At 57.6% G+C, this 16,739-nt stretch overlaps 5 protein-coding genes across 5 annotated transcripts; all 5 read left to right on the forward strand.

The window, feature by feature from the left end:
- Positions 1–1,526: 1,526 nt before the first annotated feature.
- On the forward strand, positions 1,527–4,217 carry JKF63_04791 (uncharacterized protein; the record flags this gene model as incomplete). The annotated part of the gene is made up of 1 exon (XM_067900765.1): positions 1,527–4,217. One exon carries the CDS (start codon positions 1,527–1,529, stop codon positions 4,215–4,217), a length of 2,691 nt encoding a protein of 896 aa, XP_067756965.1.
- Positions 4,218–4,913: 696 nt separating this feature from the next.
- Positions 4,914–5,912, forward strand: JKF63_04792 (uncharacterized protein; the record flags this gene model as incomplete). Its single annotated transcript, XM_067900766.1, has 1 exon — positions 4,914–5,912. One exon carries the CDS (start codon positions 4,914–4,916, stop codon positions 5,910–5,912), a length of 999 nt encoding a protein of 332 aa, XP_067756966.1.
- A 942-nt stretch (positions 5,913–6,854) lies between these two features.
- JKF63_04793 (uncharacterized protein) lies at positions 6,855–8,342 on the forward strand (the record flags this gene model as incomplete). Its single annotated transcript, XM_067900767.1, has 1 exon — positions 6,855–8,342. One exon carries the CDS (start codon positions 6,855–6,857, stop codon positions 8,340–8,342), a length of 1,488 nt encoding a protein of 495 aa, XP_067756967.1.
- Positions 8,343–10,041: 1,699 nt separating this feature from the next.
- Positions 10,042–13,806, forward strand: JKF63_04794 (uncharacterized protein; the record flags this gene model as incomplete). Its single annotated transcript, XM_067900768.1, has 1 exon — positions 10,042–13,806. One exon carries the CDS (start codon positions 10,042–10,044, stop codon positions 13,804–13,806), a length of 3,765 nt encoding a protein of 1,254 aa, XP_067756968.1.
- A 1,104-nt stretch (positions 13,807–14,910) lies between these two features.
- On the forward strand, positions 14,911–15,738 carry JKF63_04795 (uncharacterized protein; the record flags this gene model as incomplete). Its single annotated transcript, XM_067900769.1, has 1 exon — positions 14,911–15,738. The coding sequence occupies one exon, from the start codon at positions 14,911–14,913 to the stop codon at positions 15,736–15,738; it is 828 nt and encodes a 275-aa protein (XP_067756969.1).
- Between the last annotated feature and the right edge of the window lie 1,001 nt (positions 15,739–16,739).

Consider the following 16,739-nt stretch of genomic DNA (forward strand, 5'->3'; position numbering starts at 1 on the left):
ACCTCCCCCCCCCTCTCCCCCAGTCCTCGTCGCCGTCCCCCAGCCCTCATCCTCCTTCAGCTCCCCCCTTCTACTTATCGCATAGAGGCGGCGTGGCTTAGGAGCCCCGGGCAGTAGTACTCATCCATTAAAAAAAGAGAAAAAAAATCACGGTTAACACACACACACACACACATGATATCACTCACATGGAAAGCGTGATGCTGACCGATGGGTGCCGAAGCTTTTGGCTGACTCTCCTGTCTCTCTTATTATCTTCGCTTCCACGAATGTAGCCGAGGTCGCCGATGTGTGAGGCCTCGACGTTTCTGTGCGGGGGCGTGACGAAAAGACAAGTTAAATTTGCTCTCATGGGCCTTGTGTTTTCCCCCGCTTTTCTTCGGTCTAGCGCAGTTTTTTTTTGCCTTTTTGAACGCATTGCTGCACTAGGTGTTGCGTGGCGTCCTCTCTCTGCCCGTCCGCCTCTGTCTCCCCATGCCTCCTAGGTATTGCGCCCCCTGTAGCATCACGCGTTCCTTCTCCTTTTCTTCAACTGCGCTGCGTGCATGGCTTCCTCATTCCGCTACGTTCCCTTGCCTCTCTCCACTTACACTTGAGCACAACGTCTTGTTGCCCCCCCCCCCCTCCCTTCCCTCTTCCCGTGCGCTCCTCAGGTTGACACAGGGTGGATTGAGCACCCCCCGGCGGTGCCTCCTAACACACCCCCACACCCTGTGGTTCGACGTCTAGGCACGCGTCGTTGAATTGTGCTAGTTGCAGCCTGCATCTCTCTCTCTCTTTTGTTTTTCTCGTTTTCGTTCTCTCTGTGTGTTGGGCAAGCATATACTGGTGGAAACACGGAAGAGAATATGCCTGTCTCTAACAGTCCTGAGCAGCCCTTACCGGTGGACCACTCCGTTTCGCGCTGCGTGCGCACGCTGGATGTGTACCCCCTCGCTCCCCTGCAAAAGGCGCACGACACCCCAGCGCGTTCTCACACAAACACACGCGTCTCCCTGATTTTCCCCGGTAGTCGCACTTCACAGAAACTAGCTGCTGCTGCTGCTACTGCTGCTTACACCTCTCCTTCCTCGCTCGTGTCATCACCTGCACTGAAGCAGCCAGTGACAGAAGCGAGCTATCGACTCAGCTCACAGGAAGTGCAGAGCCGCGCGCAAAATGCACTCACCGAACAGGTACGTAGCTTGTTAGAGGCGCGACTCCAAGAACGTCTTCAGCAAGCTCGTGCCGCGCAGGCACGGTGGGAGGAGGAACACCGGCCACCAGTACCAGCCACTGCGAAATCATTGTTTGTGCCTCCCTATGACACTCAGGTGAGCAGTGCCTTGAAGCATAGCGCCCCCTCTTCAGCTACTGCAGAGGTCAACGGCTCACAGCCGCTTGCAAAGGAAGAGCCCTCCTTACAGGAGGTCTTGCCGTTCACCATCCAAGCGCTGCCCACACGTGGCACATCTGAAGGAGATGCTGCCGCCACGTGTGGGCAGCCTTCGCCCGATTCTCTGCTTGCGCCGGAATCCTCCTCAGAGATGTCTATCGACGCTCACCCATACTCGGCCGTGGATCTGGTGCGAGTCCACCGCCTCAAGGGCATTCCAACCCACAAACGTGGTCTCTATTCTGGTTTGGTGAATCGCTGCTTCACTACCCGCAGCGGGCACTACACTATTGGTCGAGGCAGCGATGAACATGGTCGCGTGCGCTCCGGTGTATCTGGGTTTCTGTTGGGTGTGCGGCGCCACACCGACGCGCTCTCGTTATCCCCACCGCGGCTCAAAATGCAGTCTATCTGCACAGACAGCGAAGTGCTCTTTCAGTGGACGGAGGGGGACGACGCCCAATACGCCGTATTTGAGGAGGACGAGATGCTGGCTCCACACCGCAGTGGCAGGTCGGCATCCCGCAACCTCTCTCGTACAAGTGACCTTCTGGTGCTCTCTCTGAAGCAATTCCTTGAGAGGACGTATGGAAAGCAGATGTCCGCGGAGCAACGAGAAGAGGCGGTGCGGTTACTGCGGGAGCGCCGTGGGACCCAACACCGTAAGAGTGGCGGTCACCCTCCGTTGGACAGCAAGAAGGCTGATGGTGGTCGACACCTGCTCTCTACTGAAGGCGCCATGATGGCCTTGGAGGAGTTCCTCCAGAACGAGGCGAACGCGGGCTCCTTTGGGGTTGGCGAGAGCCGGCATCAGCGACGCACCAAATCCAACGCAATCTCCGGAAGTGAGTCTGCCTCCCCGAATTCGAAGCACCAGGTTATAGTCGTCCAAGACCTGTCGCCGACCGTACTCGAGTCGGACAGCAGCATGAACCCACCAATTCTCGCAACGGAGACGATGTCACACAACTGCGGTGACCAGCTGCTCGACACGATGGCACCTGGCCATCTCCTCTCGCTAGGTGCCGATGGAGGCGGCTCGCGACACCTTGTCGATGGTGAGGAGAGCACTTCGACCCTCGCGACGTCCTCCCCTTACTCATCATGCCGCACCAGCAACCCCGAGGGCGCAGCAGCGCTCCGACGCAAGCGGCAAGCCCGACTCAAGCTCATCGATTCAATAGCGCGGAGTGGGTCAGGTGGAGACGATAGATGTGTTCCGCTTGGCAAGCTCAGGCGCAGCAGTCGAGACGCGAACAGGTTTCTGTTGGGACTGGACTTTGACGCGCAGAGCCCTAAGTCGACCGACGCAGCGCCCTTCGACATGAGAGAAGAAACTGTCGGCCCTGTTGAGCGGCCAACAACGGCTCCAGGAGAACCACAAAGCGACGCACATAGAATATCGTCTGTCGGCGCTGGCGCCAATAGTGACATGGGCGAGACGGCTGGTCTCGGTGTGGGCGGCGACGACCGTTTCGATACAGGCGATGTCAAAAAGGTGTTTTCAAAGGCAAGAACAAGTGCTGGCAGAGGGGTTCCAGCTCTGAAGACGCAGGAGCACTCGTCAGAACCTGTCTCGGGTGTCGCTGTCGCTGCCGCTGGCAGCTCACTGGAGGACCCCCCAAAGGGCTCACCAAACCACTCACGGGAGGACTCACCGAAGAGCGACCCTATAGACAGTGAGAGTACCGGCAGCCTCAACGAATTCCTCATGCTTTTCCCCGAACAGAAGAATCACGTGGAGTTGCGTCGAACCGCCAAGAGCATCCTCGACGGTGTGGAAGAGATGTGGGACGACAACGACATGAAAGACTTTCTCCTTCCAAACTTTCAGCATTCCAACTGGGAGCATTCGAGGCGGGACGACCTCGCCGGCGCAGGCAATGCCGATGAGCTCCCCAGAGAACCCAGCGAGGACTTGAAAGAGGACGATTCCTTCACCGGTTTTTGTGTCAGTGACGAAGCGCTGATTGCGAAGTTTCGCATAGACGCAGAAGAAGAGTTCAGCGCCCTCGTGGCGCGGCGTGATGCGTTGCGGGCGGAACTGGCAGACCAAAGCACACTTTTGCGCGACTTTGGAGAGGACGCGCATTACCTCTCCGTGGGCGAGGCACGCAGCGGAATGACGGCGGAGCAGTACGCCATTGCGCTCACCCACATGGTGCACAGTTATTCCCTCTCGCATCGCTTGCACCTGAACTGCGCCCTAGAAGAAACGATAGCGCGGGAAGTACATGGAGACTGTAAAGAGGACAACAACGTCGAGGGCGCTGCTGAAGGCTTTCTCGACCACTTTTGGAGGGGGCGATCCGATATGGTGGATGTGGGCTGTCAAGTGTCTGACGCGGACTTGTGCTATGTCGACGCCGCCGTGCGCTCAACCGAGCAAAAACTAGAAGACCTGATTCTACATGAGAGGGCGTTGGTGGGCGCGGTGCGACTGACGACGGTGGCGGTGGCCAACATCATGGCGTTTCATGCTTCGCTGGAGATGGAGTCAACGTGCCGCGAGTGCTTTTATGTCTTTAACAAGCCGCGGACGCTCTGGCCATGTGGGCACACTTTCTGCTTCGCATGTCTCACGAATATGTACAACAGTCGTGGCGAACTCATCTGTTCAGAGTGCGGGTCCATTTGCGAGACCGGCTATACTCCCAATATTGCCATCGAGCTGATCTCCAATTACCAAACCCTTTGCCAACGCGACGAGACCCACTCAGGCATCGAAAATGGGGGCGCCATCGTGGAGGAGAGGTCGCAGACTATTGAGGGGGTCTTGCGGAGTTTGTTGAACGAACTGCTCGCTGCCCAGAGCAGCTGGTCCACCCACCTTGCCGTGTAGACTCACCCCACGGAGAAGGTGAGTAATGGCTTGTGAGCAAAGCTTGGTTTTTCTTTTACACCCGTGTGTGTGTGTGCGCGCATGTGGAATGGGCAGGGCTGCACCCTCTCACATCCTCGATGTAAACCATCGCGGGGCAAACGAACAGCGGTGCGTCGAAACCAACTGCGTTTCTTCGTGTGCTTCCGCCCCCCCGCATCCCTTTTTTCACTGCCCCTTCATGTTTGCTGGAAAGAAAATATTTTTGTTTTTCTTCATGCGGTTGTCTGCCGAAGGGCCGACGTAGCGCCCTCCCCCCCCCCCTTCCCACCCCCTCGCCTCTTCCTCTGGAAAAAAATGTGTTGATGACAGAGGAGGCGATACTCCGCTGTCTCTCCTCTCGCCCCTTACAGGAGTGCTCTCATTGCGTGGCGCTGTTGCTTCGCTGCGTTTCTGTCACTGTTTTTAGTTGTCATTCTTCCAACGCTCTCGTCGGTGGATTGCCCCCCCCCCCACACACACACGCACACATACACACTTCCCTACGAGCTTCCCTCATCTCTCTTCTCTGAGACCGTTACAACCGCTACCCTCAGCGCTATCGTAGTCGTCCTATTTACTTTCTGTATCCGTATTTGGCGGCGACACCACGCTTTACGCGTCGCATCGGGAGTGTGACTCCTCCACGTTTTCTCTCACACACATACACACACTCGTATGCGCTTCAAGGCAACCCTCCAGGACGCCAAGGGCCTGCTTGGTGTTCTGCAGGTGTACCGCAGCATACAACGTGACTGCATCGTGCGCCTTCAGTCTGAGCGTGTTCGTTTTTTCTCGAGCACGAACACCGCGGATGGGGTGCAGGTGTGGATAAAGTGCCAGTCGTCGGTTCTGTTCTCCGAGATGGTCTGCGACTCTCGCTACGACGAGCACTCCATCACGTGCGAGGTACTTGATCTTGCCCAGCTCATCCACATCGTCAAGCAGGCAGAGGCGCGCGATCGATCTCACCAAGGGAACACTTCACGCGTGCAAGTGCGATTAGCCCGGAACGGGCGGTGTCCGTTGTGGCGTGTGGCCATGCAGGGACTCTCGGGTCAGCCGGACGTCAGCTTCGATGTGCCTCTGCGTGTCCTCGGGGATCGTGAGATTCAAAGCCTGTTTCCGCCACCGCTGAAGCATCAGCACCTGCACATCATGGTTCCAGATATGTTGGAGCTCACCGTTTTCATTGATAAGCTGAAAAACACGGCCGCCGACAACGTGACTTTCTCGGCGCGCGTGGTGACGCAGTCGACGTCACAGCGCGGTGCGGAAAGCAATGAGGCCGGGGTCAACGACGACGATTGCACAAGAGTGTGTCACGGAGTGAAGAGGTTACGCGACAAGGGCGTACCTCGACCGGCCAGCTTGCTCATCCGCGCTGAACATTTAATGGCTCGCTTCTCTCTCAAGTATGAGGCAGTTGAACTGATTGAGCCGCTGGAGTGTGAGGACGGCAGTGGCCATGACGGCGAGGACGGTGGGAGTGTAGATGATGTTCGGATGGCCACTGTTGTCGTCGATACGCGCAAGTTCGCTCGCTTATTCTCAGCGGTGAAGGAGCTCGACCCCGAGAAGATGAGCATGTACTTGATGCACCACCGCGCACTTGTGCTGAGCGTGTTTGCGCGTGAAAACACCACGATGGTGGCTTATATCCCCGCCAAGGCGTAGCTCATTGCAGATACAGAGAATAGAACGAGTACGGGTGTGTGCTCCCCTCCCCTCCCCTCTCCCCTCCCTCTCCCCTCTCCCCTCCCCTCCCCTCTCCCTCTCCCTCTCCCCTCTCCCCTCCCCTCTCCCCTCGTGTAATGCGCCTGTTATCGAGGCGAGGGTACGTTCACGGGATCTTATCCCCGCATCATCATCACTGCTCCTACCGCTGACCTGGTAGCACATTTCTGTTCTACACACGGCAAGAAGTCCAGTTGCCGGCAAAGTGGGGGCACCCCCCCGGGGTGCGAGAAGCGGACAGGCGGGATCCGGATAATGACGCCGTCAGGTCCGGTGTGTGAGAATACCGCTGTAGGCGTGTGCGCACCACTGGGGATGAAGACGGCGATTCGGTCCCCGTAGTGCTCCCACCACGCCGCCCTTCCCCTCTCCCCTCCCCTTTTTACCACTACCCCAAGCGAGCCCACCAAACCAAGACACCTTCACAGCAGAACACCTCGGCGTCAAGTCTACTCGGTCAGATGTCATATGAAGTCTGTAGCATTTGATTGTCCCGCCTCGCAAGGGTTTCTACAAATAGCACCACCGCTTTCATCTTCACGCTCGTACGGCGAGCACAACGTGTACTCGCTCCCCCGTGTCGGCTTTGACTTATTGTGCGAAGCACCGTACGCATCTGCAATGATCATCATCGCTTCTCCCCATCACCCCCCTCCTCTCCACACACCTTTCCGCCTTGTGTACGTTTGTGAATCCTTTCCGGTTGTTCTCCCCGCACAGAGGTGGGCACCCGTATCCATCGACTCCTCTGCGCCGAGGCGCCGACAGCGTCGCCCATCGGTCTGTCACTCGGTTCTCTTTTCTATCAGTCCCTGGCACACACACACACATACATAGTCTCTGAAACAGGCAAGCCAATATCTCTTGCTCTCGCACCTCCATATGCGTCGCTACGCCCGCTGGTCATGGACTTCGCGTGCCGCCTTGGGCTCGTGCGCCGCGCTGCATATCTTCCGTACGCGGTCTAGCCACACCGATGATCCTGGCGAACAAGCTGAACACCTTGGAGACGGCGATTCGCAAATGGAAGACGTTGTCACCCCGTGGAAAGTGGCCGCCAAGGGTCCGCAAGGCATCAATTACGATCGCGTGCTGACCACGTTCAGAGCGGAGCGTGTGGACGACAGTGCGCGTCAGCACATGCATGATGTTATCACCAAGTCACACAAGCGGGCTATGTCTATCACGTCAGCTAACACCCAGAGCGCCAGGACCCTCGATTCGACTTTAGTGTCCTCTGGTGGTGTAGCACCAGCAGCCCTGCCTTCCGCATCTCCGGCTCGGCCGCAAGGACAGCCACTACCACCACCACCGCCGCCGCCGCCGCTTCACCATTTTTTCACCCGAGATATCGCCTTCTCGCATCGCGACCTTCACAAAGCACTCGTTGACATTGAGGCCTCTATCGAGCCCGGGAGGCATGCCGCCTTCCTCTACACCGGCCGCGGCCCCAGCGCTGGCAGTATGCACATCGGCCATGTGCTTCCGTTCATGCTGACCAAGTATCTCCAAGATGTGTTCAACCTCCCACTCGTGATACAAATTACGGATGACGAAAAGTTTCTCTTCCGCGATATCCCGTTCGAGGGCCCAAAGGCGGAGGAGCTCATTCGTGACAACATCAAGGACATCATTGCCTTTGGGTTCAACCCGCGCCGCACTTTTATTTTCCGCAACACAGAATACATGGGGGAGATGTACCCAACCGTGCTGAAGCTCCAGCGTTGCATGACTGCCAATGCGGTGAAGAACACACTCGGCATCTCGGACAGCGACAATGTCGGGAAAATCGCCTTTCCTGCCACCCAAGCGGCGCCGTGCTTCAGCACCTCCTTTCGCCGCATCCTGCAGAACAATGACAGGCCGATGAGGTGCTTGATTCCCTGCGCCATTGACCAGGATCCCTTCTTCGTTCTCACGCGCGCCGCCGCGGCGCGGCTGAAGCAGCCGCCACCGGCGCTGCTGCACACACAATTTTTACCCGCCCTCAAAGGGCTGGAACACAAGATGAGCAGCAGCGCAGAGACGAACGGCGTCATTACCCTACATGACACAGATAAGCAAGTGCGTAAAAAAATGCGCTGCGCCTTCTCAGGCGGCTGTGCCACCCTTGAGCAGATGCAGAAGACGGGCGCGAACCTGGAGGTGGATGTGGCCTACCAGTACCTGCGCTTCTTCTGTCCTGATGACGCACTCTTCACCGACGTGACGCACCGCTACCGCAGCGGCCTCATGAACAGCGGAGAAGTCAAGGAGCGAGTGGCGGACTGCATCATTCGTGAGGTGCTGCATGACTGGCGGAAGCGGCGAGCAACAGTGACTGACGATGATTTGGTGGATTTCTGCAGTATCCGCAACATTCTGATCTGATCCATGCCATTGAAAATGGGTAGTGGCATGGAAGAGATGAGGTGTGCGAGCCCGTGGGAGAGGGTTGGGGGTCGGAGGGGGGGGGCGGTATGCGCTCCCCTTTTTCTCGAGTGAACGGCCTGCCGAGTTGCAGATGGACTGGAGTGCCGCCGCAGGTCAAGGGCGTACGACCATTCTTCCATTAGTATGTGTGTGTGTGTACCCCTGCATCGGTGTCGATATGCACGACTAATAGTCTTGACGATGGTCATGGGTCATCGGTTAGCATGTGTTGGGGTGACCTCTTCGCCCCAGCGCTTTGTTGTCTTGCTGGGATGCCACAATTTATGCGGCTCTCCCACACGTGCTTCTGCCGATGCATGTGCGCAGTAGGGGAGTCGAAGCGGATAGGCTGGTGTGGATTGGGGTGAGGGTGTGCCACCGGTGCTGCCCAGGGTGGCATCGTTTCACGCAGTCTTGAGATCACAACGATATGAACGGGATCACCGAATTCAAGTGGAAGTGCAACTCGACGACATCGACGGAGGAGGAGGGAAAAAAGTGGGGCACAAATAATTTGAGGACACGTCTAGAGCATCGCCCCGCACTAATGACTCTACAGGGTGTGTAGCTCCAAAAATATCGTCATGGCGCTGAGGTAACGCACTGTGACTCAACACGGAGCGAACGAAACCGAGAGGAAGTGTGCTGTAGCTCCATTGTAAACTAGAAGTGCACCTACTCACCGCCCGGCCCAAGTCCCCCCCCCCCCACCCCTCTCTCCTCGTGGAATGGTGGGGTGCACACGCAGGCGGGAGGGAGGGAGCGGGGGGAGAGAGCGACCGCGCGGCGCCAAGGGATGAACAAATAGCGCTAACAACGGATTCGGTGGCACATCTTTGGCGCTGGCTGTTCTTTACGTTCTCCTGATCTCCACTTTTCGGCCCTGCGCTCTTGTCTGCTTCGCCCCGTCCTCATTTTCTTTCCCCTCAACTGTATTCCCTTTGTCGTATCCTCTATGGAGATAGATATTAGTGTCTCCCCCCCCCACCACCACCACCCCGACACACACACACACACACACAGAAACGAGATTTTGCAAAGGAGGGACAACATCGGCGACCTCACAAGCAGATAGAGAGGCAGTGAAAGAAGTAAAGCACACGTCCTCACATCCATCTCTTCTATCCCGTACGGCTGGGCTCCCCACAGCACATTGCTGTGGTTGTGGTTGTGTGTGTGTGGTTGTGTGTGTGTGTGTGTGTGTGTGTGTGTGTGTAGATGCGACGACGTCAGCACACTTACCCGATTTGTCGCTCTTCTTTTCCTCTTTAATAGAGCCTCCTTAATCATCGGAGCTGTTTTTCTCTTCCTTGCGTGGAGTTAGTTGTAAAAAATCATAATACATCGAACACTTCCACTCCCCACTCCCCACTCCCCCCCCCCACACACACACGTATACTTCGTCACCCTGTACTCACTTGCGTTTTGCCTACAAACGCAAGTGTGACTGGACTCTCCCCCGTATCCGTCCCACACATCTCTTCTTGTATTTTTGAGAAATCTCCCCTGCCGCGTTTGAGTGAGTCTGTGTATGTCTGGATAAGTGTGTGTGTGTGCGTGTGTGTGTGTGCCACATCGCGCCAATTAGCGCATCAAAAAAAATCCTGCGAGAGCGTCAGGGGTGTGTGACGGGCGTACTCCCCCCTCCCCCAACGGAATGGCGTCGTTTCTTGAGTCTCACCATTCGCATGCTGTTCCCGCCGCATCAAACGGCATCCCCGGCCCCTCACCGACAGACGCATGGACTTACGACCTAGATGTCACTGATGTCTATGGCGATTTACAGCGCCCCTCTGCGCTCTCGCTGTCCGTAGGCAGTGACGCAGATGGCAGTCACCGCACTTACAACAGCTCAGCAACAGGAGTGACGGCGCCGGCGAGTTCTGCGGGGTCGCCGCGTCCCCATCAGACGCCGATATGTGCTACACCGAACGTTCCTGTGACTAGCGGCTCCAAGGAGCAGAGCAGTAGCACCGTGTCGGCAGCTGCCCTGGACGAGGACCAGCGCCGCTGCATGAATGTGGCGTACCACATCAGCTTCCGCGGCGACCCTCGTGTTAAACTGAAGCCGACGGCGGTCGCACTGCCCAACGGTGTGCACTTTCTCATTATTGACCGCTTCCTGAGTGGCAACAGCGACGGTGTGTATAGTAAAAGCAAAAAGATATGGGAGCACATCCCCGTAGGACAAGCCCGCGTGTTCGCCCGTGCGCCGACAGAAGTGTCAAGTTTTCTGTCAAGTGGGCGGGTGGAGGAGGCGGGATATGTGAAACACAAGGGCAGTTGCACAGACATCGCAACGACAGCGGCGTTGCAGTGCTCTCCAACAACCGCCTCGTCCACCAAGTCCACTGTAAGTTCTCCACCCGGCTCGCCACCGATTGCGTCATCTCCGATACCGAATGCGCCACGCTCGAGCAGTCCACTCAATCGATGGGACTATGCGCCCCCACAGCCGCCCCCCTTTTGCAATGAGTGGACGCGGGTGGGGACTTCAGTCGGACTTCGCAAAATAGGGCACTGGCGCGAGGCAACCAATGTCTTTTCGATCCACAAAGAGGTCTCCAAGAGGGCAGTTGCCCTGGAGAAGGTCGACGGGGAACCCGGTCGCATTGCAGCCTTTTGCTGGTTGGGGGAGCGCTACTGGATCATTGGCTGTCGGTGCCAGCATATCGTGACGCGGCTCAGCGTCCCGGAGGCGGATCTGCTGCGATATGGGGTTTCTGCCAGCAGCCCTGGGCCCGCGTCGTCGTCGTCGTCATCTGCAGCTGCGTCTGACGATGCCTGTGTGTCGTCGAAGTTGTCCTTCACAGAGCGGACGTCTTCATCGCCGTGCGCCAGCTCTTCCACACGCAACACTCACGACGATGTAGAGAAAGGTAGTGTGCACATGACTGCCACAAGCAATATTTCCGCAATGAATGGTGGAAGCGCGTCTTCGGAGGCTGCGTATCTGGACCTGACGGTGCGTATAGCGCGTCTATGGCGACGCTTGCTAGAGTCGCTCTGCATTAATACCGACATCGAGGCAACGGTACCTGATGCTGTATCGGCCAGCAACTCCACCGCTGACACAAGCAAGGATCCACTAGTGGAGCTACACGCCTCTGTGGCTGCCGATAGCCGAAGCCTATGTTTCGATGTCATCTTGTCCGGCTGGGAGCGCTTACAGAGATATTCGGCACCCCGCGACCTTCCGGCGGAGGGGCCCATGTCCACCGACTCCCCCACTGCCGTGATGGCGGCGGCGCCGGGGGTGACAGGCCACAGTGATGCCGCCGCCTCTGCGAACACAGCAGGGAAAGCCACCATTCCGCTCTGGTTCTATGCCATCACATGGGATGCGTCGCTCGACGAGTGCGGGTGGTGTATGGATGTCAAGGCAGCATTTACTTTTTTTAGCCGCTTCCGGTTGCCGACGGTGGCGTGCTTAGGCGACGTACGGCTTGGCTCACCCGACTACGAAGCATTGCGCCAGTCTTTGCTGTCGCGATGCGATACCGCGGGTGCTGTGCTGTACGGGTCGAATAGGGACAAGGCGGACGGCGGTGAAGAGGCAGCGGTTGTGCAAGTGTGGAAGTGCCGTGCCTATCCACACTCCCTTGAACGAGTCGTGCAAGAGTACGTCGTCACCCACCGTCTCTCCGGTGAACCACTGCGGTCCAAAGTGAAGAAAAAAATAAGCAGCCTCTCCCGCGAGACGCGGCTGAGCATCAAAAAATGGGAGCTGCGTCGACTTCCTTTTATGCTCGACTTCGCACTCTGGCTACACCAAGAGAAGTACATTACGCACTCAACAGACCTCGTCACCCTCAAAGCAATACGCGGTCACTGGCTGACACACCAAGAGCGATTCCAGGCGCTGGAGGAGGCGCGGGGGAAGTGCAGCCGCTGTAGTGGTTGCACCGATGCCGCCGATGGCATGCGTTGCCCTGGGAAAGCTGAGAGCGATGACGATGCAGGCAACGTCGAGGACAATGCGCAGCAGCTAAATCACGTCGAAGACGCCTCGCCGCCAGGCGTGGAGAGTCTCGACACCATTATGCTGATAGGTCCGCAAGGCTGCGGCAAATCCACCTTGGCGCGTATCCTGTACGCTCTCTTGGAGGAGGTGGGCAGGGCGCCACGCTGGCTCAACCAGGATGAGGCGGGAAGCCGATCTGCCTACCTGGCCTCGATACGGCGTGCTGTGAGTCAAGGCGGTTACAGTCATCTGCTCCTTGATAAAATGAACCTGGACGACAGGTCACGCTCCGACTACACGGCCGTGGGCCTTAAGCCAGTCCTTGTAGTCGCCTGGACCCACCCTAATGGTGTAGAAGCGATGGTGGGGGTTTGTTACAATAGAGTGGTGCAGCGTGGCGCGTGTCATCGCAGTTTCTGCGCGGAGGATACGGCGCCGCTGGGCCACCCGCCGTCGTCAACGCCATCGCTCTCGCCGGTTCAGCAGGGGGGCGGAGATTCCCCTCTCAGCGTGAGTGGCGGCACGCCGGTGGTGCGGTCCGCTCCCGTGTCTCCTTCGCCGCTCAGCATCGGCCAGGATGAGTGTTTGCCAAACGTGTCGCTTCCTGTGGTGCGTGCGTCGCCGCCGTCGCGGTTGCACGGCATCCTACAGGCGAGCGCAAAGCGCTATCAAATTCCGGTCAACGCGCCGCTGGTCGAGCTCGATGTGACGTGGAGCTCCCAAAAGATGGTGGCGGTTGTTTGGGAGGCACTCCGTGAGAAGGGGACGTCTGCGCTGCCTCCTCTGGCCGAGCTCGAGGTGGAGGCGGCTATGAAAGTGTCTTACACCTACGAGCAGCTGCTGGGGACATATCCTTCCTGCGTGGAGAGCGCAGTCCTCCGCGGCCCTTCAAGCGACGTCCTCATCAAACAACTGAGCCTGGTTTTGCCAAGGCTGATGATACCGAAGGCGCAAAGGGTGCAACCAAATGTGGAATCGCTTCTTCACAATTTCTCTTTGAATCCCAGTCCGACGGCGTTCGTGCGGTACGCGAGGCAGGTGGGGCGTGCTCGTCCCATGACCGTGCAAGCAGTGGTATCCAATCCCAAGGTGACCTTTCTTTTAATGGTGGGTCCGACAGAGGCGGCAGCCGTACTGTCTTTGCAGAGGGATGCAGCGCGAAGTGTGCTGCCTACCGTACCTCCGGGGCCCACTCCCAGCGGGGAGGCAGCTCCGGTGATCAGGAAAGGTACCACAGGTGGGTGTGCTCCCCCAGCAGCGGGGGATACAAGCTCCATGGAGACGAGCCTCAAGCAGGAGCACTTTGCAGTGCTTGCAAGGGCCAATGTGACGCCAGAGTACTGTGAAGCACTCGCGCGGCGTGTGCGCGAGGACCCCTACGACGACCCGTACTGCACTGTGCAGTGGCTGTCGACGCCGCTTGAAGTCGACTTCACAGTCACTCTTCGATTTCCATAGATGCACATTACTGAGGCGAGGCAGAGAGAGGGAAGGGAGGGGGGTGGGTGGGGGCGGGGCGGTGGGCATATGTGTGTGTGTCTGTCTGTCGAAAGGATCAAGTAGGAGAGGGAGATAATGAGCAATCGTCCTTCCCCCTCTCCCTTCGCTTCGGATGTCTTTTAAGAACCTCGCGTGTGATTCTGTGGTGAGAAACCTTGGAGGAGAGGACATGGGGGTGCTGCACTCCATCCGCTGCCCCTCCCGCAAAATTCCCTACCAAGAGTATTGCATGTGGCGTGATCCTTCCCCTCCACGGCCGCCCCCTCGTCCCTCTTTTTCTCCAGTCATGCGTGCATCTATGAGTCGATGAGGGGTAAGGCTGGCAGGAGACCTCGGTAAGGTGCGTGCAACAAAATGTGGGGGGTCTTGGAGGTCCATGAGTACACGTTTTGCGTGGATGGCTCTCCCTCCCCCTTACTACTACCCCCCCCCCCGCACACACACACACTCCGTACTCCCCATCACCACAAGATGTGTGCCCGTGTATGGGTGGAGGGGGGGGGGGGGGGGGCAACGCATGGCATACGGCGCACACTCGATGTTAGAGAGCGAAGACCACCGTCTGTGGTGACTTTCTGTGACTCAGTACCACACCGGAATGGGGTTGAGAGTGGGAAAAACATGAATAAAAAAAAGCTGCTCTCTCTCTGTCGTGTGCGTTTGTGTGGGCCGTTTTTTTTTTTTCGGGGGCGATGGCGGTGGCAGAGGCGGGAAGAGGGAATCATAACCACCGTGCCTGCTCTACCGCGATGCGGAGTGCTCCACAACACCGCCCCTTTTCTTTTATTGGCGATGGGCCGTTCATGGCCACACCCTCTCAACATCACGCATGCTCCTTCTCTTTCCCCCCTCCCATCGTTGTTTCGTTGATTGTATATATATATGTATATGTATGTATTCGTTGCTTCTGTTGCACTCAAACGCCAGCAAGCACGCACGCCGGCTGCCCACCAAACCCGACGGGGATAAAAAAAAAACAAGCAAAACAAAGGACAACCCACGGCGAGGGACATCGCACACACACACACACACACAAGGGAGGAACCGGTGCAGACAAGCACCATGTATGGGGTACTGCCGTCATCGCTGCAGTTGTACAGGGGCTCAGACGCATCGTGCCGCGGAGCCCATTTCAGTCACGCTGGCGGTGTGCTACGGACACACCGTGCACCGCTCGACCGCGGTATCCGTCGCACCACGGAGTGTCCCTGTGCGGTGCGACTGTACCACATGACGGGCCAGGACATCGCTGCTCGCAGCGAGTACTGTAGCCTCGTCCTTGGCGCTCCGTCCGTAGGCATTTCGCAGGCGGTGCAGCCCCGGGTAACATCACCGCCATCGAGCGGACCAGGGTCCGTTGCAGCTCATGCAGGCCAACTGCTTTCCTCGGTCACGATGAGTGCCGGGGCCTCTGCAGTCGAACAGCCCATCGCGGTGCAGCTCGCATGGGCGGACACCACCGTCTGGGAGGTTGCGTTGACAGCACTGCAGGTGGTCCGCTCGAAGGTAGATGCGGCGTACAAAGCTGCAGCAAAGCGCGCGGTGCGTCAGGGAAACGGTAGTGTCACCATTCCTGAGTCTGCCACACAGGGTCAATGCCAACAGGAAGCCGATGAGTGTCACGATGACAGTAGAGAGAACGAGGAAGAGGCACCGTACTCGACGCCGCTCCCGCGTTACCAGGTGGAGTTGCTGACTGGCACAGTGGATCCCGAAGGTCGGGCCTCGCTCTTACCGCTCTGCATGGTCAGCTGTCGCCAAGTCGTCCACTGCCACCCGGCGTTGCTCCCTGTGCGGAGGGGTGATGGGGTGGACTACAACACTGCTCTGTACGAGCTACCCTACAGCCTCGGCGATCCGGTTTTTGTAACATGCACCCGCACCCGGTGATGGGGCGGACGGTCACGCTGGAAGCATATGATGACGCCCATGGAGGTGACGCTGGTGACGGGACAAGACAGCCGTCACCACTTATAGTGGTGTTGTGGCTACAGGGCTCTTCTACGGCGCCAGGTATGTCGTGTGTGTGTGTGTGTGTGTGTGCTTACTGCTGGAGGCGTACCCGTTTTTCTACGGAGATTGGAAGAGAGAGAGACGCGTGTCAGCGAGAACGTGAAGGTCGGCCGATGTTGTCTGCTCGAATTCGCGTAAGAAGAGTAGGATGCCCGGGCTGTGTGCATGTGAGGACGTGCAACAGCTCAAGTCCATTGTAAACGAAGAAGAACCACGGACAGAGCCGTATGACACACACTCCGAAACATCCAATCGAGAGGCGAAAACTCTTCTTTGGAGATGTTTTGATTTCTAGCGAGAGAAAAAAAAAGAGAAACGCGATCGGCACGTTTTCCCTCCCCCCCCCTCCTCCCTTCCTCTCCTCCCCTCCCCACGCACACACACACACACACATGCGTGCATATCCTACACGCACCACGCCCGGAGGAAGGGTTGGGTGTGGGAAGGCCCGGCGAAGCTGATTTTCGGTGCGTACGTGGTGATGGAGAGGGGAGGCCCGAATTGGGATGACAGGGTACAGCGAATATAAAAAAACTGCTCGCCGATTAAGGGGGGATACCTTTGTTGTTGTTGACTCCTCCTCCTCCTCTTCCCCCCTGATTTGACTCTGACATGTCATTCGCAGCTCTGACTCACCGAGAAAAAAACTTATATATTTATATAAGCTCATTTTCCCTTGCCTTTTTGTGCGTGCTACTTCGCACGTCACACGTACATCGTCCAACCACCTGCGAACGCACACAGGAGCGAACATCGCCATTACTACACACGCTTCCCAATTGACCGTGTCACAGGTTAGACATCACTTGTTCTAACGTCTTTGGAGTGCACTCAAGCCGGTCCCCTCCTCCGCGCTGCCCTGCGTCCCCCCCCCACTA

Source organism: Porcisia hertigi, chromosome 23 (assembly GCF_017918235.1).
Source record: "Porcisia hertigi strain C119 chromosome 23, whole genome shotgun sequence".
NCBI classification, from domain to species: Eukaryota; Euglenozoa; class Kinetoplastea; order Trypanosomatida; family Trypanosomatidae; genus Porcisia; species Porcisia hertigi.